This window comes from Onychostruthus taczanowskii, unplaced genomic scaffold (assembly GCF_017590055.1).
Source record: "Onychostruthus taczanowskii isolate IOZ18803 unplaced genomic scaffold, ASM1759005v1 scaffold89, whole genome shotgun sequence".
In the NCBI taxonomy this organism is placed as follows: domain Eukaryota; kingdom Metazoa; phylum Chordata; class Aves; order Passeriformes; family Passeridae; genus Onychostruthus; species Onychostruthus taczanowskii.
This window is the reverse complement of record NW_024506882.1, coordinates 2688917-2709898: the sequence shown is the minus strand read 5'-3', so window position 1 is coordinate 2709898 and position 20982 is coordinate 2688917. Positions and strand designations below refer to the sequence as shown.

Here is a 20982-nt window from a genome sequence, read left to right as displayed (position 1 = left end):
ATCCATGACGTGATTCCCACCCAAACTCCACCTCAATCTCACTCTGCTTCTGGTTTCATTTCAGGAACACGCTTTTGAAAGCAGCCAGAAGTATAAAGAAGGCAAATACATCATTGAACTAGCTCACATGATCAAGGATAATGGCTGGGATTGAGTGCAGGGCCAGCCCCAGCAGCGTGCACGAGATGCCATCTGAACATTATACCCAAGAGTGAGAGAGTGACTGAACGCTTGGTTCCATGCATTTAGAGGCTCTGCAATCCAGGAGCATCTTCACACCCTTCTCCATCTTTATTGGTGACTGGCCTCTAAATTTCTGTCTCTCTGTCTCTTTGCTTTGTATCTGTTTGTGAGTTGACCCTGGCTGCTTCTCTCTCTGTTCTGGCGTTGGCTCAGAGAATGCACCGAATGCCCGACAGCCATTCCATGTGCCCAGTGCTCAATCCAGCCTGACCTGGGCTCTCCTGGCACCTCCCAGGTGGGGGAGGAAGACCCCGAGGTGTGGGCAGGAGAAGGTGGGAGAGGGGTGGGGAGTGGGGCCGGCAGGGGAGCCGTCGGAGGGTGATGCTCTGCTTCTCCTTTCAGTCCTGGGCGAGCAAGGCTTGAAACCATCTCCTTGTCCAGATGGACAGAGAAATACCTACTTGTCTAAATGGATAGAGAAATATCCACTTGTCTAAATGGATAGAGAAATATCCACTTGTCTAAAAAGGACAGAGGAATATCTCCTTGTCTGAAAGGACAGAAATTACCTCACGGCTGCGTTTTCTCTCCGAATCCATCGGCGGAGCCTCAGCCCGAGGCAGAACCAGTTCCCCCCACAATCTGTGTTTCCTTTGCTATTTATGAACTCCTTGTTGGAGGGGGCAGGGCCTGGAGGCTGGAGAGATTCCCTGCCTCTCCTTTTTCTGGCTGGTTCAGGGTAGGGAGGCTGAATGTCCCAGTGGAGCGCGGCCCTGGGGAGCGTCCCCGCGGCTGGAGAAACCAAATCCTGACTCGTGAGCCCTTCAGAGAGGAGGAGAAAACCACTTCAGGCACGAGGAGGCTGGAGCTGCAGCCTGGAAAATGTGGAGGGGTGAAAAAAGGCACGTGTGAGGCAAGGAGGGGGAAATTCCATAGAGGAGGATGGGGACACGCAGTGACAGAGGGTACCCCTGGATTTCCTGGCCTCCCCTGAGCACCCTTGGTGGTGTTTTACCAATCTTTCACAAGTGCAAGGAGGAAAATGCTGTTACAGAACATTTTCCTGGAATGCCAGGCTGCCCTGGGGGGGCCTGGCACAGAAATGGGGCGAGGAGGGAGCTGAGTTGCTGGCAGTGGTGTTGCACAGATGGATATTTCAAGCCCTGAGGTATCCTCCCCAAACTTTTCCCACTCCCAGAAATCCATTTTGCAGGCACGGGGAGAATGGGAAAGAATAAAAGAAATTCAACATCTTCCCACCACCCCTGGAATGATCTGTTGAGGGGGGATGTGGGTGTCAAAACTGCAAGGGACAGCGAGTCCTTCCCATTTCCATTTGTCCCTGGTGATTCCCGAGGGGATGTGGGGAGGGGGTGTCCTGTGTGACATCAGGTCAAAATGAAATGAGGAGTTTGCTCTGCAGCAGTCCAGCCAGTATCTGGTGCATAACCCAGGACTATGGAGCTGAGTTCGTTTTGTCTCTCCCCGAGTGAATTTTTTTCTTTTTGTTGGCAGAATTCTTCCAAGTAGGTTAATCCATGGGGGGAAATCTTCCTTAATCCAGAAGGAAAGCGTGTTGTGCAGGGGGTGGTGGCTCCTTAGGAAACAGAAGCTTTGGAGCTGTGATCTCTCATCGCTGGCCCCCAGCCCCGAGAGATTCCAGGGGGCTGTGGAGGAGTCATTGGATGTTCACTTGGCAGGGAATGGGAACAGAGACTGTCCTTAAGGATCAGGCTGGAATTTAGGGTTGGATCCTTGTGCTGAAAGCCAAACCTGATGAAGCAAAGGTTGGTTTTTTTCTCTCTCTCAAAGCTGTTCTTGACAGCCTTGGAGAAATGAGGTGGAGTTGGCCGGGCTCCTGCAGGGGATGGAGTTTGTGACCAACCTGTCCAGAGGTGGCTTCTGCCCTCACCCTCCTGCTCTGGCTGTGTAACAATTGCTTCAGCTTTTGTTTTGGATTGTCTCTGCTTCTGCCAGCCACATTCCCTCTGTGACAAATCCAGCAAAAATCAAAAATTCCACAGCACCTGCTGTCTTGTGGGCTCTGGCACTGCCCTGGTGCCATTCCCTGTCCTTTCATTGAGGATCCATGGCAGTTTATTGGGTTTTGATAGTGGGAAGTAATTCCTGTTCTTCAAAGAGCTCTTTAGTCTGCACAGAGCCTTTGAAGGAGCTGGGAGAGGTAAGGGATCATCCCAAACCCTGTGAGGCTGAGAAGAGCACACAGGGCTCATGGTTTGATGTTGGTATTTGGAGTGACTGCTGATCAAAAAGCAAAATAAAAGGCAGGGCTGTGCAGAGAACTGCTCTGAGAAATGCCAGCTCCAGAGAGCTGGAAATGTTTTTATCCCTTCATTTGGGACAGAAAAGGACAATGCCCCATCAGACCTGGCTGGTTTTTACTGGTCACAGGTGTTGGGCTTTTAATGGCAACCAGTCCAAGCTTGAATAGGGCGAGGTCTTAATCTGCTTTTAATTGGTTTTGTCCTGTCAGTCTGGTGCTCAGAGCCTTGAGCCCTGGTGGAGCCCAGTGTGTGTGGCTGTGCCTGTCCCCAGCAGCCAGAGAACTCCCTGGGGAGTGGCTGTGCTGTCCTGCACAGGTGGGAGAGGAGAAACTGTCCTTGTGCAGCTCCTGTGTGTGTCCAGGGAGCAGGAAGAGCTTTGGCTGCCTGCTGATCCCCCTGGGAGCTGGGGGCTGGCAGGAATCTGGGAGCTGTGCTGGTGACACAGAGTGACACACTCCGAGATAACCAAAGAACTTTTCTGCTGAGCTGAGCCAGGTGGGGCCTTTTCCCAGGAGAAGTGGAGGTGTGGCCCGTGGGAGCTGCTTTCCACGGGCAGCAGTGAGATTTCCTCCTTTTTTTGGTGTCCAGCCTCGTGTCTGGGCAGCTGTGAGCACCCTTGAGTTTACATCCCCCCCTCTACCCCAAAGCTCAGACTTGATTAAGTTTTAAATTGTTTTTGCTCTGGTGTGAAATCCTGACCCCTGTAAGAAATATCCAGATGATAATATATACAAGGCAGAAGAAAAAAATAACCCCAGACGTTACCTTGTGAAATATACTTTTGTAAATAATATTTAATTTTTTTTTTAAAGAAATAATATATTTGGTGCTGTTTTCTCAGAGCCCCTCCCTGAGAGCACTTTTTTTGTTGTTGTTGTCGTTTATGATGATCCTGTTTCCTTCTGTATTTGTTGGAAAATATGTTTAAAGGGAAACAAAACCCATCATTTACGTTGTCCTCTGAAGTGGATCCGTGTTTCCTGTGGATGTGGCAGGGGAGGGGACAGATTTGGTGGCTGGGCTGGGAACAGCAGCCCCCAGGGGGGATATTTGTGCTGGAGGGGCTGCAGGCACTCAGGAGGGCTCCGGTTCCCCTGTGGCTTTCCCAGATCCCCTTTGCTCCCAGCAGGAATCCCCTGGGCTCCCCCTGTCCCTGGTGTGGAGGATCCAGGCCCGGAGTTTCCCCTTGCACCAGGGTTGGCTGGAGTGCAGCAGGTCTGGAGCTGCAGGAGTTGGGTTTGGACAGGAGCTGCAGCAGGGATGGAGGATGGAGCTTTGAACCCAGTGTTGATTTTAACCCAAACCACAAATCTTTGGATCCTGGTTTTATTTTTTGAGGGGAGTTTCTTTTCGTTGTTGTTTTGTTTTGTTTATTTTTTTGAACCAGGCTGCTACGTAACAAATTAGAGTAAAAGTTTACCTCTCTTGGCAGTAAAGTTCATTTATTTTGTTCTCCTTTCTGTCTTTAATCTGCCCCCTTCTCACCCTCCTTCATTTTTATTTCATTCGGTCTCTTGTTTATCCCAAAGTGGACCAACAGCACAAACCACTGGACTGTGTTTTGCTGAGCAAGGAGCTGTTCAGGAACTGTTGCAGTTCTTGAATTCCCTGGGTTTGGTGCACACGACTTCAAAGCCCAGAGGAACAAAACCCCCCCTGCGAAATGAACCCCGCTGTAATCGCGATGATCAAGTGAGAATTCTCTCTCTGTGTGCGTTTTCCTGACTGCTCTGTGAGAGTGTGTGGATCATGCATTTCACTGCACTTCCCTGCTTTGGGAGGAGCTTCCAGGTGAAGCAGTTTTGGGATGAAGAGGGGACACCAAACACCAAGCTCAGCTCAGTGGGAAGGAGCTCTTCCCACCACGGGAGAGGCCTCAGTGCTCAGAAACAATCAGGTTAGACAGAGATTTTCTGCAGAAATCCTGGTGAAAAAGAACAAGCAGAAGAGGGGGAACGAAATCATCTTGAATTCAGAAAAATAAATAAATAAAGAATCAACATATTTAAATGCAAGCAGAATGGCATTGTGTAAGGTACAACCACAAATAAGCTGTTCTCATCGTTACGACTGTGTGTATCCTTTGTTTTGTTCTTCCTAAGGAAATGGGAATGCTTTCCCCACTGACAAAACTAAGGACAATATTTCCAATACCAGCCTGTCTATGGATGCTCTTGTGTTTACAAATTGTGTATATTTTTATTTCTTTGATCTTATTTTAATTTTTTTTTTTTTTGCATATTCTTTCAGGTCATTTGCTTCAGTCATAAATGCAATTGTTTGTTTTCAAATAATTGGTTTTCACCTTTTCATGTATTTGTACATTGTATATAGTTCTTCAGTATTAGAGGGAGGCGTATTGTTTGTCATATTTACAATATGTGTTGGTGCTCATTTGAGAAAATAAAATTTTCAAGTACTAAAGCTGCTGGTGCAGGTTTCTGCTTTTATTCTGTGCAAATCCCTGAAATCCAGAGGTGCTCCCGGGGGATGGGAAACAGCAACTCCTGCTGCTGCACCTCAGACACCTCCACAGCTGGAAGGCAGTGCTGTGTTTGGGATTTTGGGGTGGGTGCATGCAGTCCCTGCTCATCACTGCTGGAGGTGGCAGGGCCCTGTGCCCTGTCCCTGTCCCCATGGCCCTCTGTGCCCTGTCCCTGTCCCCATGCCCTCTGTGCCCTGTCCCCGTGCCCTGTCCCTGTCCCTGTCCCCATGCCCTGTCCCTGTCCCCATGCCCTCTGTGCCCTGTCCCTGTGCCCTGTCCCTGTCCCCATGCCCTCTGTGCCCTGTCCCTGTGTCTGTCCCTGTCCCTGTCCCTGTGCCCTCTGTGCCCTGTCCCTGTCCCCGTGCCCTCTGTGCCCCGTGCTGCTGAGCACCCTTAATTCCCCACGGGGCCAAAAAAGCCACTTAACCCTGTTTGGGGACAGCTCAGAGCTCAACTCAGAGCCTGACCTGGGGCTGAGCTCAGGCCACGGCCCGAAAGCTGCACCTGAGAGGGGCTGGGGATTCCTGGAGCTGGGAAAGGCCAGGGAAGGTGGGATGGGAGCGACGCCATGGCCTGGGCAGTGGGACAGTCCCTGCAGTGGGGTCAGAGCTCTTGCTTTACCAAAACCTTAATTTGCTCCTCTTGGCCCCACAGCAGCCTGGGTGTGTCCCTGAGAGACACTGTCCCTGCCCTGGGGACAATGGCATCCCAAAAAATCACCTGCAGGGTCTGTGGGCAGCTCCTGGCGCTGGGCTTGTTCCTACAACCCCACTGGAAAAGCCCGAAGGTTTTAACCCTGTGTGGTGCGGGCAGTGGGAACCCCCTGGAGTGGGGAGGGGACAGCAGATGTGGGGACATTTCTTGTTCCCCATCCCAGCCGCGAGTCCTGCAGGGAAAATCCCGCCTGGAAAAAGCGTCCTGCTCGGCATTTCCCACCGCGAGCATCCCAGTGACAGCAAGGGGGACAGCTCCAGGCTGTCCCTGAGCAGTGGCCTTGGGAAGAGCCCCCAGATCCCTGTCAGGCCGTGGGATGGAGGTGGAAAACGCCAGGACCGCGTGGAACCCCCGGGGCTGGGGGGCAGCGGGACCGGGCGGCTCCCGCATCCCGGGGCGGGGAGGAAGCAGCCGCGGGTGGGGATGCGGGACAGCCCCTCCCCGGCTCTTGATTAACCTGCAATTAGCGCCGGGCCGAGCCGAGCGGGGCTATTAATAGCCCGGCAGAGAGAGCTGAGTCAGGCGGCGGCAGCCCCGGGCTCCGGCAGCAGCTCTGCGAGATGGATGGATGGATGGATGGATGGATGGATGGATGGGTGGATGAGGGATGGATGGATGGATCCCCGGTCCCCGTGAGGTGACAGCGCTGCCGGGTCACCGTGGCCAGAGCACGGGCTATAAAGAGCAGCGGGGCCGAGCTTGGGGCAGCTCCCGACTCCTCTCTCATCCCACCGGCCACAATGAGGGATTTTTTTTTTTTTCAAAGGATGATCACGAAGCTAAAAATACAGCAGCGCCAGTGGCCTTTAATCCCGGTTCAGGAGCAATCTGACACTCCTGCTCTGCTTCCCAGGCGGCTTTTGGGGACACGGGGACGCTGCCAGCTCCTCTCCGTGGGTTCACTCCATCCCTTTCCTCCTGCACTCGGGGTCCAGCCTCACGGATGCCCCCGGGCTTCCCCAGCGCCTCCTTTCCCAGCGGGACCGCGGCTCCCTCCGAGCGGGATTTCGCTGACAGGGAGGATTTACAGTAGCGCCTTCAGGCTGCCAAACACGCCGGGGATATTTTTACCCGGCTCCAGGGTGGGGTATAAATAGAGCCCAGGCCGTTCTCTGTTGCTGACCGAGAAATGTCCCACAGAAGCGGGCCAGGCACGAAGGAAATGTCACCTGAACGTGGTCACCCCTGCGGGGACTCTGGGGGAAATAACAGAGCCCTGCTGCCACCCCTCTCCATGTGGCCCCCAAAACCCACAGGGTCCTGCTCTGTTTTGGGGAATCTGGGGGTGTTTTGAGCACAGACTTTGTCCAGGGATGGACAAATTTATTTATTTGCCTTTAATTAAACCTCTCCAGGATTAAATCCCTCCATCTGTCAGGGCACCCCAAGTCTGTAAAGGGGATCAGCCCTGTGAGGGCAGCACTGAGGGGACTCAGGGAAGGACAGCAGGGACAGAGGGTGACAGACATCACCAGCTCGACTTCTGTGAAAAAAAAAAAAAAAAAAACAAACAACCCAACCCATGGAGCTTTTCCAGGCTGGCCTGTTATTTATGGCTCGGGATCAAGCAGCTGCTCCCGGCGGGGGCTGCCCCGCGCTGGGCACAGGGAAGGCTCAGACGTTTGTTCCCGGTGTATGGAAACTTCTGATGAGGTGAAGTGAAACGCTGGGGGAAAAAAATCATAAAATCCTTTCTTTAGCAGGGCGCGACCTCGCCCCGTGGAGCTGTGCCCCTGGGTGAAGGGCTCTGAGCGAGGCTTTGGACGCCTGACAGAAACAGCAAACGCTATAGGAGCGCTTTTATAGAGCTCTGCTTCCTCGTGAAAGCCAGGCTGGTGTTTTCTTTTCCACTTGGACAAGGATTTTCCCATAATTGTGCTATTTTTATGTAGGTTTCAGACAGAAACAGAGGGCCTCTCCCAGCCAAGCCCTGGTGCTGGAGGAGCTGGAGCACGGGAGGGTTCAGCCTCTGACGCAGGTTCCTCATCTTTGCCAAGTGCCTTTGCTGGCAGATGTCTCACCCTGGGGAAATGGGGGATTTGCTCCATCTCTGCCTCACAGGGATTTTTCTTTTTTGGACTTTCCTGCCTGGAGATGAACCGTGGTGCAGATGCTGCCTGAACCAGGGGGAAGCAGCAGAGCCTTCGTGGCACAAAATGGGGGCTCAGCCAAAACTCCTGCTCTGAGGACACAAAAAATGAATAGCTCAGCAGTCAGCATCAACTTCTGACAGACAAGGGGCCCTTATCTCCCCCCGGGCAGCTCATCAACACCCCAATCACTGCTGATGAGGCAAAGGGTAGGGAAACACCAGGAGTGATGGCCACCAGCCATGCCCATCACCAGTGCCTCCCCCATCCCCAGGTTTTGCTGGTTTCTGGATATATTTTTGCTGGGAGGCAGCTTTTTTTGGAGTGCTGTTTGCTGCTGGAAGCTCAGCTGGGTTTTGCTGCTCAGTGCTGTGGCAGGTCAGTGGGAAGGAGCCAGGTGGGAGCAGGTTTTATGGGGGGAAATGAAGTGGCTGAAGGGTTGAGGCTGTGTTATGTTTAATTTGAGGATTTGAGCTGCTGTGGCTCCATGTGCCCGGTCTTTGCTGCTGGAAGCTCAGCTGGGTTTTGCTGCTCAGTGCTGTGGCAGGTCAGTGGGAAGGAGCCAGGTGGGAGCAGGTTTTATGGGGGGAAATGAAGTGGCTGAAGGGTTGAGGCTGTGTTATCTTTAATTTGAGGTGGGATTTCTGTCTGACTGCTGGATTTGAGCTGCTGTGCCCGGTTCTGGGGGCAGCAGGAGGAGGCTGTGAAGGGGGACTGTTGATGCAAATCCTTTTGCAGGCTTGTGGAGGTGAATTTAATCTTTAGAAGCCTGGTGGGAATGAGCTCTCCCGGGCTGGGAGCTGCCAGCAGCCGGCCAGCTCCGCTGCCGGCGCCTGGAGCCATTAGCAGGGCACTAATAATGTCCTTTATTAAATCACAGCCACGTCATCAGCTGCACTTGGGGATGTGGCTGCTTGCACGTCCCTCCCCAACCTGCCTGCTCCTCTGGGTGCTGTGGGAATGGATTTTTTCCTGTGGGTTTTCAGCAGTTCTTTGCTCCGGGGATCCATCCTACAGAAGGAGCTGATTTTTTACTCAATTCATCCACAGGTCCTGGTGTCCGCTGCCGGCGCCTGGAGCCATTAGCAGGGCACTAATAATGTCCTTTATTAAATCACAGCCACGTCATCAGCTGCACTTGGGGATGTGGCTGCTTGCACGTCCCTCCCCAACCTGCCTGCTCCTCTGGGTGCTGTGGGAGTGGATTTTTTCCTGTGGGTTTTCAGCAGTTCTTTGCTCCGGGGATCCATCCTACAGGAGATGTTTTTTTACTCAATTCATCCCCAGGTCCTGGTAGCCTCAGATACACAGGGAGGTTTTTTTTGGCTCTGTTTGCTGTCAGCAGGAGAGGGTCTGTGAGCTCCTGAGTGAAATCCCTTGTGCCAAATCTGAATTCCCCCCAAAATACAAATAATTCAGCCCAAACTGGGCTCTTTTGATCTTTGTACCTGCCTTGGACCAGGCCAGGCTTTGCTTGGGTTTACTGGAGCTGCTTCTGTGAGCCCCCATCACAACCAGCTCTGAACATGTGCATTCCATGCCCAAAGTTCCCAATCCAAAACTATTTGGGAACCAGGCAAGGTTCAAGCCTTAGGAAAACCCCACCCTTGCTGGAGCTGCTGGCTAACGGGGACAGGGCTCCTTTTGGATTAGTTGCCCACAAGCAAGAAAAGCTATTTTGAACCAGAGGCTGGGAATGTTTGAGCTAATCCCAGGTGGAAGCTGATTAAGGGCTCGTGGGGGGAGATTTGGAGCAGATCCTGGTGGCACAGGGAGCCCAGCTGCCCTGCCCGGCCAAACCACCCCAATCTCCAACGAGTGAGAGGAGGTGAAGCTCAGCCCAGACATTCCCGAGGTGTTGGAGGGGATTTCTTTGCACAAACCCTTGCCAAGGGCTGTGGAGCTTAATCCTGACCTTTGGCAGCAGTTGGGTGCTGGGAGAGCTCTGTGCTCCTTTCCAGGCTGGGGAGCAAAGGGATCACGGGGGCACCTTCCTGAGCCCTTCAGCTCCATGGGAGCTGGCAGTGAATTAATCCTGTCATATCCCAGGGAAATATTGAGATTTTGGCCATCATTTTCAGGGGCTTGTAAGTTTTTCTGGTGGAGATTCGCACCCTGGGCTGGGAGAGCTCTGCTGCATGCTCTGAGAGGGCAGTGGCTGTGCCAGGGACCCAAGGGTGCAGGATTTGGGTGGGATCTCGAGGATGCTCAGCTTTAACCTGCCCAGACACAGCTTTCCCCAGGGAAGGGGCTGCAGGGCTCATTGCCATGGGTCTCTCCATTCCACTGTGCCATGTGGCACCCAGCATTGCTGCATCTGCCACAGGAGGGTGGCACAAACAGCAAATTTTGGGGTCAGGTGCCTTCAAGCACTTGGAGGAGGAAATCTTAAAGGCAGCCATGGGGGATCTTCCCAAAAAGCAGAGCAAAGCCACCACGTGGGAAGAGTCCTGCAGATCAGAGCTGCAGGTTGGGCCCTCCTGAATTAAATATTTGGGTTTTATCCACCTTGCCCAGCCCCAGCCCAACAGCAGCCCCTTGTTTGAGACTCACAGAAACACGACCCAGTAAAGAGATTCCTTGCAGCTCCTGAAACCACAGAGCTTCCTCCACACAAACCCTGAATTCTTCCCCACATCCTGCCCTGGGCAAACACCGAGCAGGACTGAGAGCAAACAGCACCAGGTGTAAACACAGCAGCGTTTCCTCTCCAGGAAAATATTGACTTGCCTCTCTGATCACTCCTGGACTGAAAGCACATTTGGAGCAGCTTTTAAGGAATTGCTTACATTTCATTTTCCTTATTTTTTTTTCCACGTGGAGCCCCACAGCAGCAGCATTGTGGTGAAGTCTGAGGTGTTTTTCAAGACCCCGTTTCAGGTGTTTATGTGCTGCTGCACATAAATCACACCTCAAACTATAAGCCCTTGTCTGCTCACAAGCCCTCAGAGCTCAAAATATTCCCGAGGCTGAGCCCTTCCTGCCCAAGGACCCCCAAAAAATGTCGTCCTGCTTTCTTCCATTTTCAACCCCACCCCAAAAATTTAGCTGCTGCATGGGGGGATCACCAAACCCTGGGCTTGTCCTGGGAATTAAGGGAGTTTTCCTCTCAGCACAAGCTCTGTATGTAAATTTTTTCACGCATATATTTGCATCTATTTGATCAGTGGGGGAGCTGGGAGCAAAGTTTCTGTTTGAGGATGCTCAGCCCGCCCCTGCATCCCTGTGGGATGTGGGAGAGGGGAACAGCAGGGAGAGCCCAGTGTGTGCCCTGTGCTCGTGTTCTCCGTGTTTCACCGCCGGGATAAAGCCAGGGAAGGGTTTTCCAAGGGTTTGGAGGGAGGAGCTGTGTGCCCTGGCCACTGTGGGGTTGCTGCAGTGCTCACAGAGGTTTTTGAGTGCATAACATCCTTTGCTCCTTCAGATGAGTAATTCCTTCCAGGAATTAATTTTGTTGTCTCTTTGGAAGATCACAAATTAACTCGCTCCGATTGCTCTTCTCCTGCCCTTAAAAGTGGAGAGTATTGGTAAATCTTATTTTTCAAAGTCCAGGCTGTAATCTGGGACCTCTGGTCCCTTTTTCTGCTCTTTCCCACAGTGGGGTTCAGGATCAGAGCACCCCAAAATTGGCTGTAGGCAGGAACAAAGCCTGGCTCTGAGTGTGGAGCTGGGGAAGGACACACTGGGAGCTGCAGCCACGGGATTTAGGACACATTTCTGGCAGCCTGCACTGAACCCTGTGGCCTCCTGCTTGTTGTGTGTCCATTTTTCTTTGGAATGCACCCAAAAGTTGGGGAAGCAGAACTCCAGCTCTGTTCATGGAGCTGAGCCATGCCCGCCAGCAGTGACGTCACAACTTGTGTCCGGATTAAAGGGAAATTAAAATTAATCCTCGCAGTCCAGGGAGATCTCTGGGGTTTAGCATTTTTTTTCCCTGATCATTCAGTATTTTTAGCAGATGTTTTTTTATTTTTAGTTCCTCACAGAGGCAGCAGGTACTGGAAATCCCAGCCCTGTCCCAGCAGCTTCATCATCTGTGCTGGGATTGATGGGAGGAAGGATGGTACCGGGGACAATAAAACAGGCTGGGGGTGGCTCTGCCACCCAGAGCTCCTCAGAAAGGAGAGAATTAAACCCCACTCAGTAATTAATCAAGTGTAAAGAATCTGAGCCATGCTGTGCTGGGAATGTGCTGCTGGTTGGGGTGAGACCCCCAGACCCCAGGGATCATGTGGAGTGCCGCTGGCTCTGGCACTGCTGGGCTGGAGTGAATCCCAACAAAACCAGGGAAAGAGGAAATGGATCAGGATTTGGATCAGGCCAGGAACAACCATCAGTCCTCCCCAGTGAGCAGGAGGTTCAGATGAACTCTTTGCTGCACTCAGCCTCGCAGCATCCTGCAAAGTGGAACAGAGCAGTGAGGTTAATGCTGAATTAACTTCTCATGTGGAGTGCCGCTGGCTCTGGCACTGCTGGGCTGGAGTGAATCCCAACAAAACCAGGGAAAGAGGAAATGGATCAGGATTTGGATCAGGCCAGGAACAACCATCAGTCCTCCCCAGTGAGCAGGAGGTTCAGATGAACTCTTTGCTGCACTCAGCCTCGCAGCATCCTGCAAAGTGGAACAGAGCAGCGAGGTTAATACTGAATCCTTCGGATCACAGCTCGGTGTCACACCGGAGCAGATCCCAGCACCCCCAGGATTTATATTTCATTCCAGAGGGTTTGCAGAGGCAGGAGGTGCACGAGGGGCTGTGTTGGTCTCGGTGGGAGTGGGTGAAGCCACTTTGCAGCAAACACAAATCCCTTCCCAGCGTGTCCAGCCGGGCACACGGGCGCTAAGCCGGCGCACGAGGGCCCGCCGTGCCTGGCAGCTGTGTCAGATGGCTGGAAAACACACGGGAAAAGTGCTGCTGAGCGGGGCACAGGCACGGGGCAGCACAGGGAGCTTAATTCAATCACTTACAGCTGGATTTGGGAAGGAGCCCTGGCACGCAGCGCTCCCAAATCCCACTGATAATTCCCCTCTGTGCAGGGTGAGGGACACGCCGGGCTCTCCCCGCACCCGCGGGTTTGGGGTGGCGTGAAAAATTGATTTCTTGATTAAAGTCTAATGCGTGGTATAATTAAGGAAATCCTCCCAGTTCAGAAAGTCATTAGGAGATGATTAATTGGGATGAGGCTGGGAGCTGCCTCCTGCTGAGGAGCTGCTGCAGGACCCCAGGGCAGCGGGGTCATTGTCACCCATGGGATGGAGCCCGGATTCCTTGGCAAACCCATCCCAAAATCTCTGCAAAGCCAGCCTGGAGAGCTGCGCTTGAGATCCCTCTGAGCCACTGCTGATGCTCCTTCCAGTAACAGTTTAAGGTCTTTCACTTCAAAAGGTTTAATTAAGTGGTCACAGTTAGCTGCCGAGCCCAAGGAGGCTCCTCCAGAGATGATCCATCTCCCTCCATGCCCACCCTGCACCCATAACACAGCCCTGACCAGAACATTTTGCTTTTCCCCTGATTATTTCTCCAGTTCTTGCATTTGTCTTATTTATTATAAAGATAGCAGAGGCAGCAGCTGCTCCAAGGGGTTTTTTCTGCCTTCTAGAAACCTGGGGTTGATGCAGACACCAGCCCCCAGCATGAGCTCCTGGTGTCTGCATCACAAATGGGTTTTATTCTTGAAATAGTAATTGAATACTAAATGGTAGATCTGTCAAATAGATTGGGTGAAAAGATCAATTTGCTTTAGATAGAGGAGATGATATTTCATGGCACAAAAAAGGAATTATGGAGAATCACTAACAGCCTGTCAGTGTGCACCGGTGGGAGTCATTATATGTGTCTCAGACTTGTCTGATGAGTCTGAGGGTGAAAAATATTTTGGCTGAAGGAAATTTTGGTCACACAGCTGCTTTAGTTGTTTGTTTGTAAACACTTCTGCTATGCTTGACATAGATGTAAGTTAGTTTAGGCTCAAAGGATGATATTGAATGAGGTGGGAAATGTCATTTTGCAGTTCAGTAGTGCGTGTTTTCTATTTTTTTTCCATTTCCCCCCTGCCTTTTTTTTTTTTTTTTTTTTTTTTTTCCCTGGGGGGGGACGGAAAAACGGGAGGACTGGGGGAGTTTTTTCCTGAGAGGAGAAGCAAAATCTGGAGAACTGGAGAAGTGTCCAACACTGCCCAACAGGACAAGGGGACAGGGGTAATGAGGTGTCTTTTTATGTCAACACTGAAACTGTGTCCTGAATGTCTTAAGCAATGTGTTTAATGAGCTGTGTGCACCCCAAAATTGCCTCTCAGCACCCCCCAAAAGGTGTTCAGGTGCTGATCTCCCCCAGGTACTGATTACAATTTGCTAATTAACCTCCTCTCCTCCAGGAACTGCAGCAGGGGAGAAGATGCCCTGCACTGCCAGCCTGGCCTCCTTCATGCCCTGCAGGGTTGTTTTCTCGGTGTAAGTTCAGTAACAGAGAGTAAAATTAAACCTACCATGAAAATGCCCCACTCTGGCAAACAGGAACTGCAATTACATGCCCAGGCTCACCCTGTCCAAAGGACGAGGTGGCTGCAAGTGCTGCTCACGTGCCCTGCAGGGGAATTAAGTCTGGTTGTGCTGTGGACATTTTCCAATCCTCGTTCATCTCTACAGTGAGAGACTCTTTAAAAATATCAAGGTCGCTCAGAGCTCCATCCCACCTGGCCTTGAGCACTTCCAGGGGTGTGGCAGTCACAGTTTTTCTGGGTAACACCTTCTCACCACCCTCACAGGTTCTTACCCCCAAAAAAATCTCAAATGTGAGCAGTTCAAGCACTCCCCTTGTGCCTGTGAGCACACGGAGGGAACAGAGTGCACAGCATCAGCTGTCAGGGAGCAAATCCAGTTCAAACACACAGTTCTTATGCTGAAGTCGTTAAATCTTTGGCTAAACTAAAAAGGCAGAGTGAAGAATGTTTTTAATATGCTCAGGAAATCCTCCACACTGGATGAGATCAGAAGAAGCCATTAGTGAGGATGGACAGGGACTCTTCTCCAAACAAAGGCCGATACTGAGTAATTGCAATTCTATAAACAGAACATCACTTCAAAAACTCAGTGGCTGCCCCAGCAGCCAGGGAAGCATCAAACCCTGGGGTTTAATGTGAAGGTAGATGGATGGAGAATAATTAGGTGCCTTAACAGTTCCAAGCTTATTTTTCCAATCCACATTGTCCTTGAGCCATTATATATTTAAGAGGTTTGCTCTGCACTAATGGGAATGGAATTGCCAAATTCCATCCTCACTTGGGGACCAGCCTTCTCCAGCTTTGTTCTTGGGAATTAAAGGACAGAGAACAGACTTTTTTCTTTTTTTTTCCCCTCTGAATATGCTCACTTTTATTTTTCACAAAGCTAAAAAGCTGCTTGCTTTATGGATTAGATTTTCTCCTGACATCAAATTGCTGCAAAAAAACCCAGCAAAAACTGTAACTTAATACAATAACTAAGAGAGTTAGTGCAGGGTTTTATAAGCTCCCAACAGCTGAGGAGCATCTGAGGGGTTCTCAAACATCAGTTAACCCTCAGAACATCATTAACCATGAATGTTTTGATATTAATTTTATGGAGAGCAAAGAGGTGGGCCAACTTATTCACCAATCCATGAATTTCTGTCTCCAAGTGCCTTCCCAGATTAGCTGTTAGTCACCCTGCAATATGTCTCCTTCATTTAATGTTGAGTTATAAATCCCAGCCCTCAGTTAAAGGAGCTGGGTTAGCAGTCATCATTTGCTAGTAATGGACTCAAGCTGCAAAATTTGGCTTCAAAGCTCAGAGCTGTGTGGATTTAGGGTTTTAGCTCGCCCGTTATAGAAATAAGAAACAGATGGGATTTGCAGGCCTGGTTCAGACTCCTCGCTCCTGGTCAGGTCAGTGTTGTTTAAGTCAAATCAGATTTTCAGCCCCATTCATTCCTGCCTCAGCCTGTTGCACTGATGGCACACAAAGTGTCCCCAGGGCTGGAACCCTTAGAACACTGGGTGTGTTCTGGATATCCTGGGAAAGAAATATCACCACTGGTTCTGCAAGTGGTGTGGAATTAAAGGCAGTTGGGAACATTTGTAGTCAGCGCCAGCCAGGTCCTCAACATGCATTTATATATCAAAGTTCTCATATTTTTAGAAGTTCAGAGCTGAGAACTGTGCTATATTTCTTTTTCATCTAATAAGGGTTCTGGGAGACACATGGAAGGGCTGGCTTTGAGATATTCTTAGCATTTGAACACAAACAGAACATCTTGCCTCAATTTATTTAAGCTCCACTCCTCAGGGCAGACCTGGCAGAATGATTCCTCAGGGATGTTTCCAAGGGAAATGGTGGCTTCCTCCTCTATCCAAACTGAGTCTGGGTATCTTCCCTTTGGAAGCATCACTTCAGCTGAGCAAATGATTCAATTTAGTAGTGAAAGAACAGGCTCAAACTGCATTTTGCAGAAGGTGATATGAGAGTATCTCATGGTCCTGTCTGGTTTTTAACCTAAGTATCATTTAAAACAGGGCAGTTCAGCATCTCAGAGCTTGTGCTGGTGTGGAACCGTCTGTGGTTTGCTCTTGTGTGCCACTCATCAGGAATTCCTTGGAAAGGAGAATTTCCTGAAAGGCTTTCACTCCTTCCTGATGACTTGTGGAGATGGTTTCAGCTGGAAAAAGGGATTTATAAACGCATGGTGCTAAAGACTTGCAGACAGGCGTTGCCTCAAAGAACGCTGAGCCCCAGAGATTGCCAAATCCAAATCCTGGGCAAAATAAAGAGCTGCTGTTCCCAGGCTGCCTGGGCAGCCACCCTGCTGCTTTTGCCAGGGATGCACAGAACTGGAGGATCTGATAAGAAAACACTTTCATGCTGCTTGAAGTTCAGTGCCAGCCCAGCTGAGACAAGGGACAGGCAGCCTCGGTGCTGCTGCGGGAATGAAAAGTGAAGGAGGGCAAATGTTCAGTCTAGAAAGGTTTCCAGCCTAATGTAGGATTAGTGGAAAGAAAATGGACTGCACATTAAAATTCATGAAGGAGTACAATTTAAGATCCATGAATAACAGAGCCACAATTATGCAGGAGTGGGGATTTGGGTTTGTTTTTGTTTTTTCCAGAGCTGGTGGAAGCAGTGAAGTCTTTACCAGGACGTGTGTGGCTGCCCCGTGCTCTGCCCTCCTTGCTGGATGTGTGGACACACAGAGCTGATGATACCAAAAGGTAAAACACGGGGACAAGAGGAAATGGGAGAACCTGTAGATTCCCAGGCAACATATGAGGGGGTTTTTGTGCTCTGATAGGCTCTGTCCTTGTCCCTGGATCTCCAGGCTGTCTCTGGTAAGAAGCTTTGGTACTTTTTTGGTCTGGACAGATCCCTCAAGTCTGGGGGATGTGGCACTTGAGTATCTGTCTACTCTGGACAGATCCCTCAAGTCTGGGGGATGTGGCACTTGAGTATCTGTCACTCTGGACAGATCCCTCAAGTCTGGGGGATGTGGCACTTGAGTATCTGTCACTCTGGACACACGCTGTGACTCCTGGAGCCTTGGTCAAGTCACTTGATCTCCAGGAGCTCAGCCCTCCTCTCCAAAATGAGGGTGTAAGGCATGAGTTCATTCCTGGGAGGTAAGGGGAAGGAGAGTTCAAACCTGCTTTTTTATCCTTAATTAAGCTACCTGAGCCTCAGGTCCTTCCAAACAAGGCTGTGGAAGGAAATCCCAGATGAGCCTGGACCTACAGTAAGTGGTGAGGGCCATGGGAAGGGGAGGTAGGCAACCCCCAGCTCATCAACCTCCAGTTTTCTGTTATCCAGGAGAGCACCAAGGAGATCTGGCTTTTCTTAATGACTTAGCATGAGAAAAGCTCATGCCAGGGGTTAATTCTTCATCCTGCTGTTCCCCTCCACGAGGACAGAGGCTGGGAAGTCAGCTGCTGTTATTCCATGGTCTTAATATAGAACAAAAAGAGTAGTATTTTGTCCTAGATTTAACAGCTGGAGAAATAAAACTACTTTGGGTGTCAGGAGACGCTGTCATGTGTAAGAGGGCATTTCCAGGGTAGTTTAGGATATCTGCTCATTCTACAGTCACAGAAATATATTTAAATCACAGCTATGGTGCACTCTAATGGGAACAGAGGGCCTAAGTGAATTATTGATTGTTTTGCACATTTGATAAGGAAGTCAGAAGAGGAAGGATGCCTAATATACAGAAATAGATTGGAAGCCTCCCATGGGTTGAAACAGAAGTGCAAGCGTGAGAAGGTCTTAAAATAGCCAACAGTTTTCACTGCTGCAGGTACAAAAGGCCTTGAATCAGTGGAATACTTCAGGTGAAGATCCAGGGGGATGGATCTGCTCCTTGCCTCCTGGTTTTTTTTCCCTTTTTGCTCTCAGTGTATGTGCTAAGTGCCCATAAGCTGCCTCCCTTCATCTCCTTAGGTAAGCGTGGGAAGAAAATGTTCCAATTTAACATGAAAAATCTCAGACACCATTTAGAGATTGAGGTATTCTCCAATCTGCCCTGCCCCAGTCTCCAGGGAGACTGTTCCCATGCCATTCTGCATTTATATTTCTGCACAGATAATTTCACTGATCCAAGGGCTGCTTGGAGGATTGCTGGGGGAGCTTTTTTTAAACCACAGACAGGGTGTAGTGGCTTTGTACGAGCGTCACTGAATTGTTTCCAACATTCAGCTCCTCACCTGTCTGGATGGTGTGTGAGGGCTGACAGACAGATGGATGGACAGACCGTGCTCTGTGTGAGAATGCAAACAGCTGAGCCAAAGTTTAATCCTCTCCCCAGCCTGTGACCTTTTTATTCAGGCTTGCACCTGGCAGGAGCAGCAATCATTCATGGATGTGGCCTCGGAAACAGCTGCAGATCTGGCAGTGGAGTTAAATTTAAAAAGGGTGAAGCAGGCGTACGTGTGAGGGGGGTAAATCAACAAAATCACTTCCTAGACCAACTGTAAAGAGAAAACAGGGCTGTAAGAATATCAGTCGAGGCCTGCAGTGAGTACACCAGAAAAGAGGGCTGTAAGAATATCAGTCGAGGCCTGCAGTGAGTACACCAGAAAAGAGGGCTGTAAGAATATCAGTCGAGGCCTGCAGTGAGTACACCATGTCTCTTCTGCTGAATACAATGATGTTTGTGCAGAAAGGTTTGCAGAACTGGGGCACAGAGACCTGAGAGTGTGACTGTGACTCACTGCAGGTCCGGGCCATGTGCAGACACAGCTCCAGAGCAGCTGGGAGGGGAATGGGATCGGCCTGGGGTGAGCTGGGCAGGGCTGGGAGGCCACCAACAAGAGGATGAGCAGTTGCTGTGGCACTTCTGTCACCCTTTGTGCCATGGCTCACTCAGAGCTGGCTCAGGAGCTTCTCAATGCCACAGCTGAGATGGGCTCTCAGCAGAGAACTGCAAATCCCTTTCCAGCACAAAAATATTTTATTCCACCAGAGCAATTCCCAGCTCGGATCTGGCTGGACACTGCCCACCTGCTGGACAAGCCAAGATAAACCAGTGCAGATTCCTGCCAGTGCTGTATTTCCTGCAGCCTGTTTTTAGCAGAAACCTGGGAGTGCAGTTAGGAATAACCTGGCTGTCCTGGCAGAAGGCTGCACTGTAGGAATTGTTGTATTCCATGGAGCTAAACACAAGGAAAATATACTCATGGTAGGGGAGAAAGGCTTAAATGTCTGATTATGTCTTCAAAAAGAAGCAATTTTTAACAAGAAGGGCAAGATTTGCAATAAAACTTGTCAATTTGTAAATGTTTGGTAGCAAGGCACTGCAAGACAGCAGATGGAGGTGTGAAAGGGGTTTGGGTTTTTTCCTGTCTAACACCTCCTTTCTCCAGCAGTCTTCCTCTGTTTTAAGAATAACACTTCTTCAATAATGACTCACAGCCAGTGCCACAAAAATCCTGGCTGTCAGAAAAACTGCTGGGTGTCTGACAGGAGTGCAGCTTGCAGGGAACATTGGTTTCTTCTGTCTCTGCTGAAAAAAAAATCCTCACAGCTCGAGGATTGTTATTCTACAGAGTGGCCCTACTTAGAGATTCCAGGCACAAGACAATTACCTTTCTTTCCTTGCTGGATGTAATTAATAGATGTGGTTTTCTTCGCAGGCACGTGGAACGGACCACATTGTCCAGAGCTAGGAGATGAAAATTCCCCAGGAAATCAGGCTTCTCTCCTGGGAAAGATGGATAAACCCCACGGTGTACCAGCGGGGACTGGAATATTCCCCACATCCTGCTAGATCTCTGCTAATCAGAAAAGAAAAGAGAGCCTCTGCTCAGAAGGGAATAAAGACATCCTGAGGGATAATCCAGCAGAGGAAGCTGGCAGAGCCACAGCCCTCTGCCACCTCACAAAAATCTGCAGTTCTGTGGGGAGCTAAACCTCAGGAAAAAGAGCAATTTTAGTCTTCCTGGATGGCCTGAAGGTAACAATGCTGCCCTGTGCAACAGAGTTGCTGCCAGAGCAGCTGCAGGGATGGGAACACATTTCTCAGTTATTGGAGCAGGGAATTGTGCTGGGATTCCTGGGTTCTTCCCCCAGCTCTGCCTTTGATTTGTGGTGTGTGCAGACCCCTTAATTTGTTTCTGTTTTCCCCATCTGTGGAACTGAGATAAGATCACAGGGGAATTGTAAAGTGTGCTTCATTAATGTTTATTAGATGGGGGAAATCCTTAAATGAATGGCACTGTATTCCAGGAGGACAAAGTTCAAGACTGCAAAGGGGTTGATTAAAACAAAATCTGCTATTCCCGGGCTGGGAGGACAAAAAAAAAAAAAGAAAAAAAAAGAGAATAGAAAAACCTTCCCTAGCCCTGTGTCTGCCAAAAGAAGGATATGATTTAAATAAAATAATGCAGACTGCAAGTGTGCAGGGTGCATAAATGTGTGTCTCTTAAAACCATTAAATATTTCTTGGCAAATACACAGCAAAAAGTGAAATGAGGGTGTGTTTGCAGTTTCAAATGTGTGTATGATCACCATTAACTGTACATTACCAGTGGCAACATGACATAAGTTAATGGTGAGGCAATAAATTTGGTATTTTCCATAAAGGGGTGTACCAACATAGAGTGTATTGGCACGTTCCACTATTTTTTGTCAGATCATCACAAACCAGCTTATTGTGGGATTTTACAATGCCTGCTTGCTGGCAGACGAAACAATTATTTGTAGGTTAGACAAAGCTAACTGATGGAACCT

The 20982-nt window shown here is 50.0% G+C and overlaps 1 protein-coding gene and 1 long non-coding RNA gene across 4 annotated transcripts in view; both read left to right on the top strand.

Moving 5' to 3' along the window:
• Positions 1-4884, top strand: part of YPEL2 (yippee like 2) — a 32094-nt gene extending 27210 nt beyond the window's left edge. For all 3 annotated transcript variants that reach the window (XM_041425414.1, XM_041425413.1, XM_041425412.1), the window contains one exon: positions 65-4884. In XM_041425414.1, coding sequence (XP_041281348.1) covers positions 65-154 — 90 coding nt within the window. In that variant the 3' untranslated portion in view covers positions 155-4884. The remainder of the gene's footprint in view (positions 1-64) is intronic.
• Positions 4885-7249: 2365 nt separating this feature from the next.
• On the top strand, positions 7250-20670 carry LOC121347087. The gene is made up of 3 exons (XR_005954168.1): positions 7250-7320; positions 16874-16976; positions 19887-20670. It is a non-coding gene; the product is annotated as an uncharacterized LOC121347087 (long non-coding RNA).
• The last annotated feature ends 312 nt before the right edge of the window (positions 20671-20982 follow it).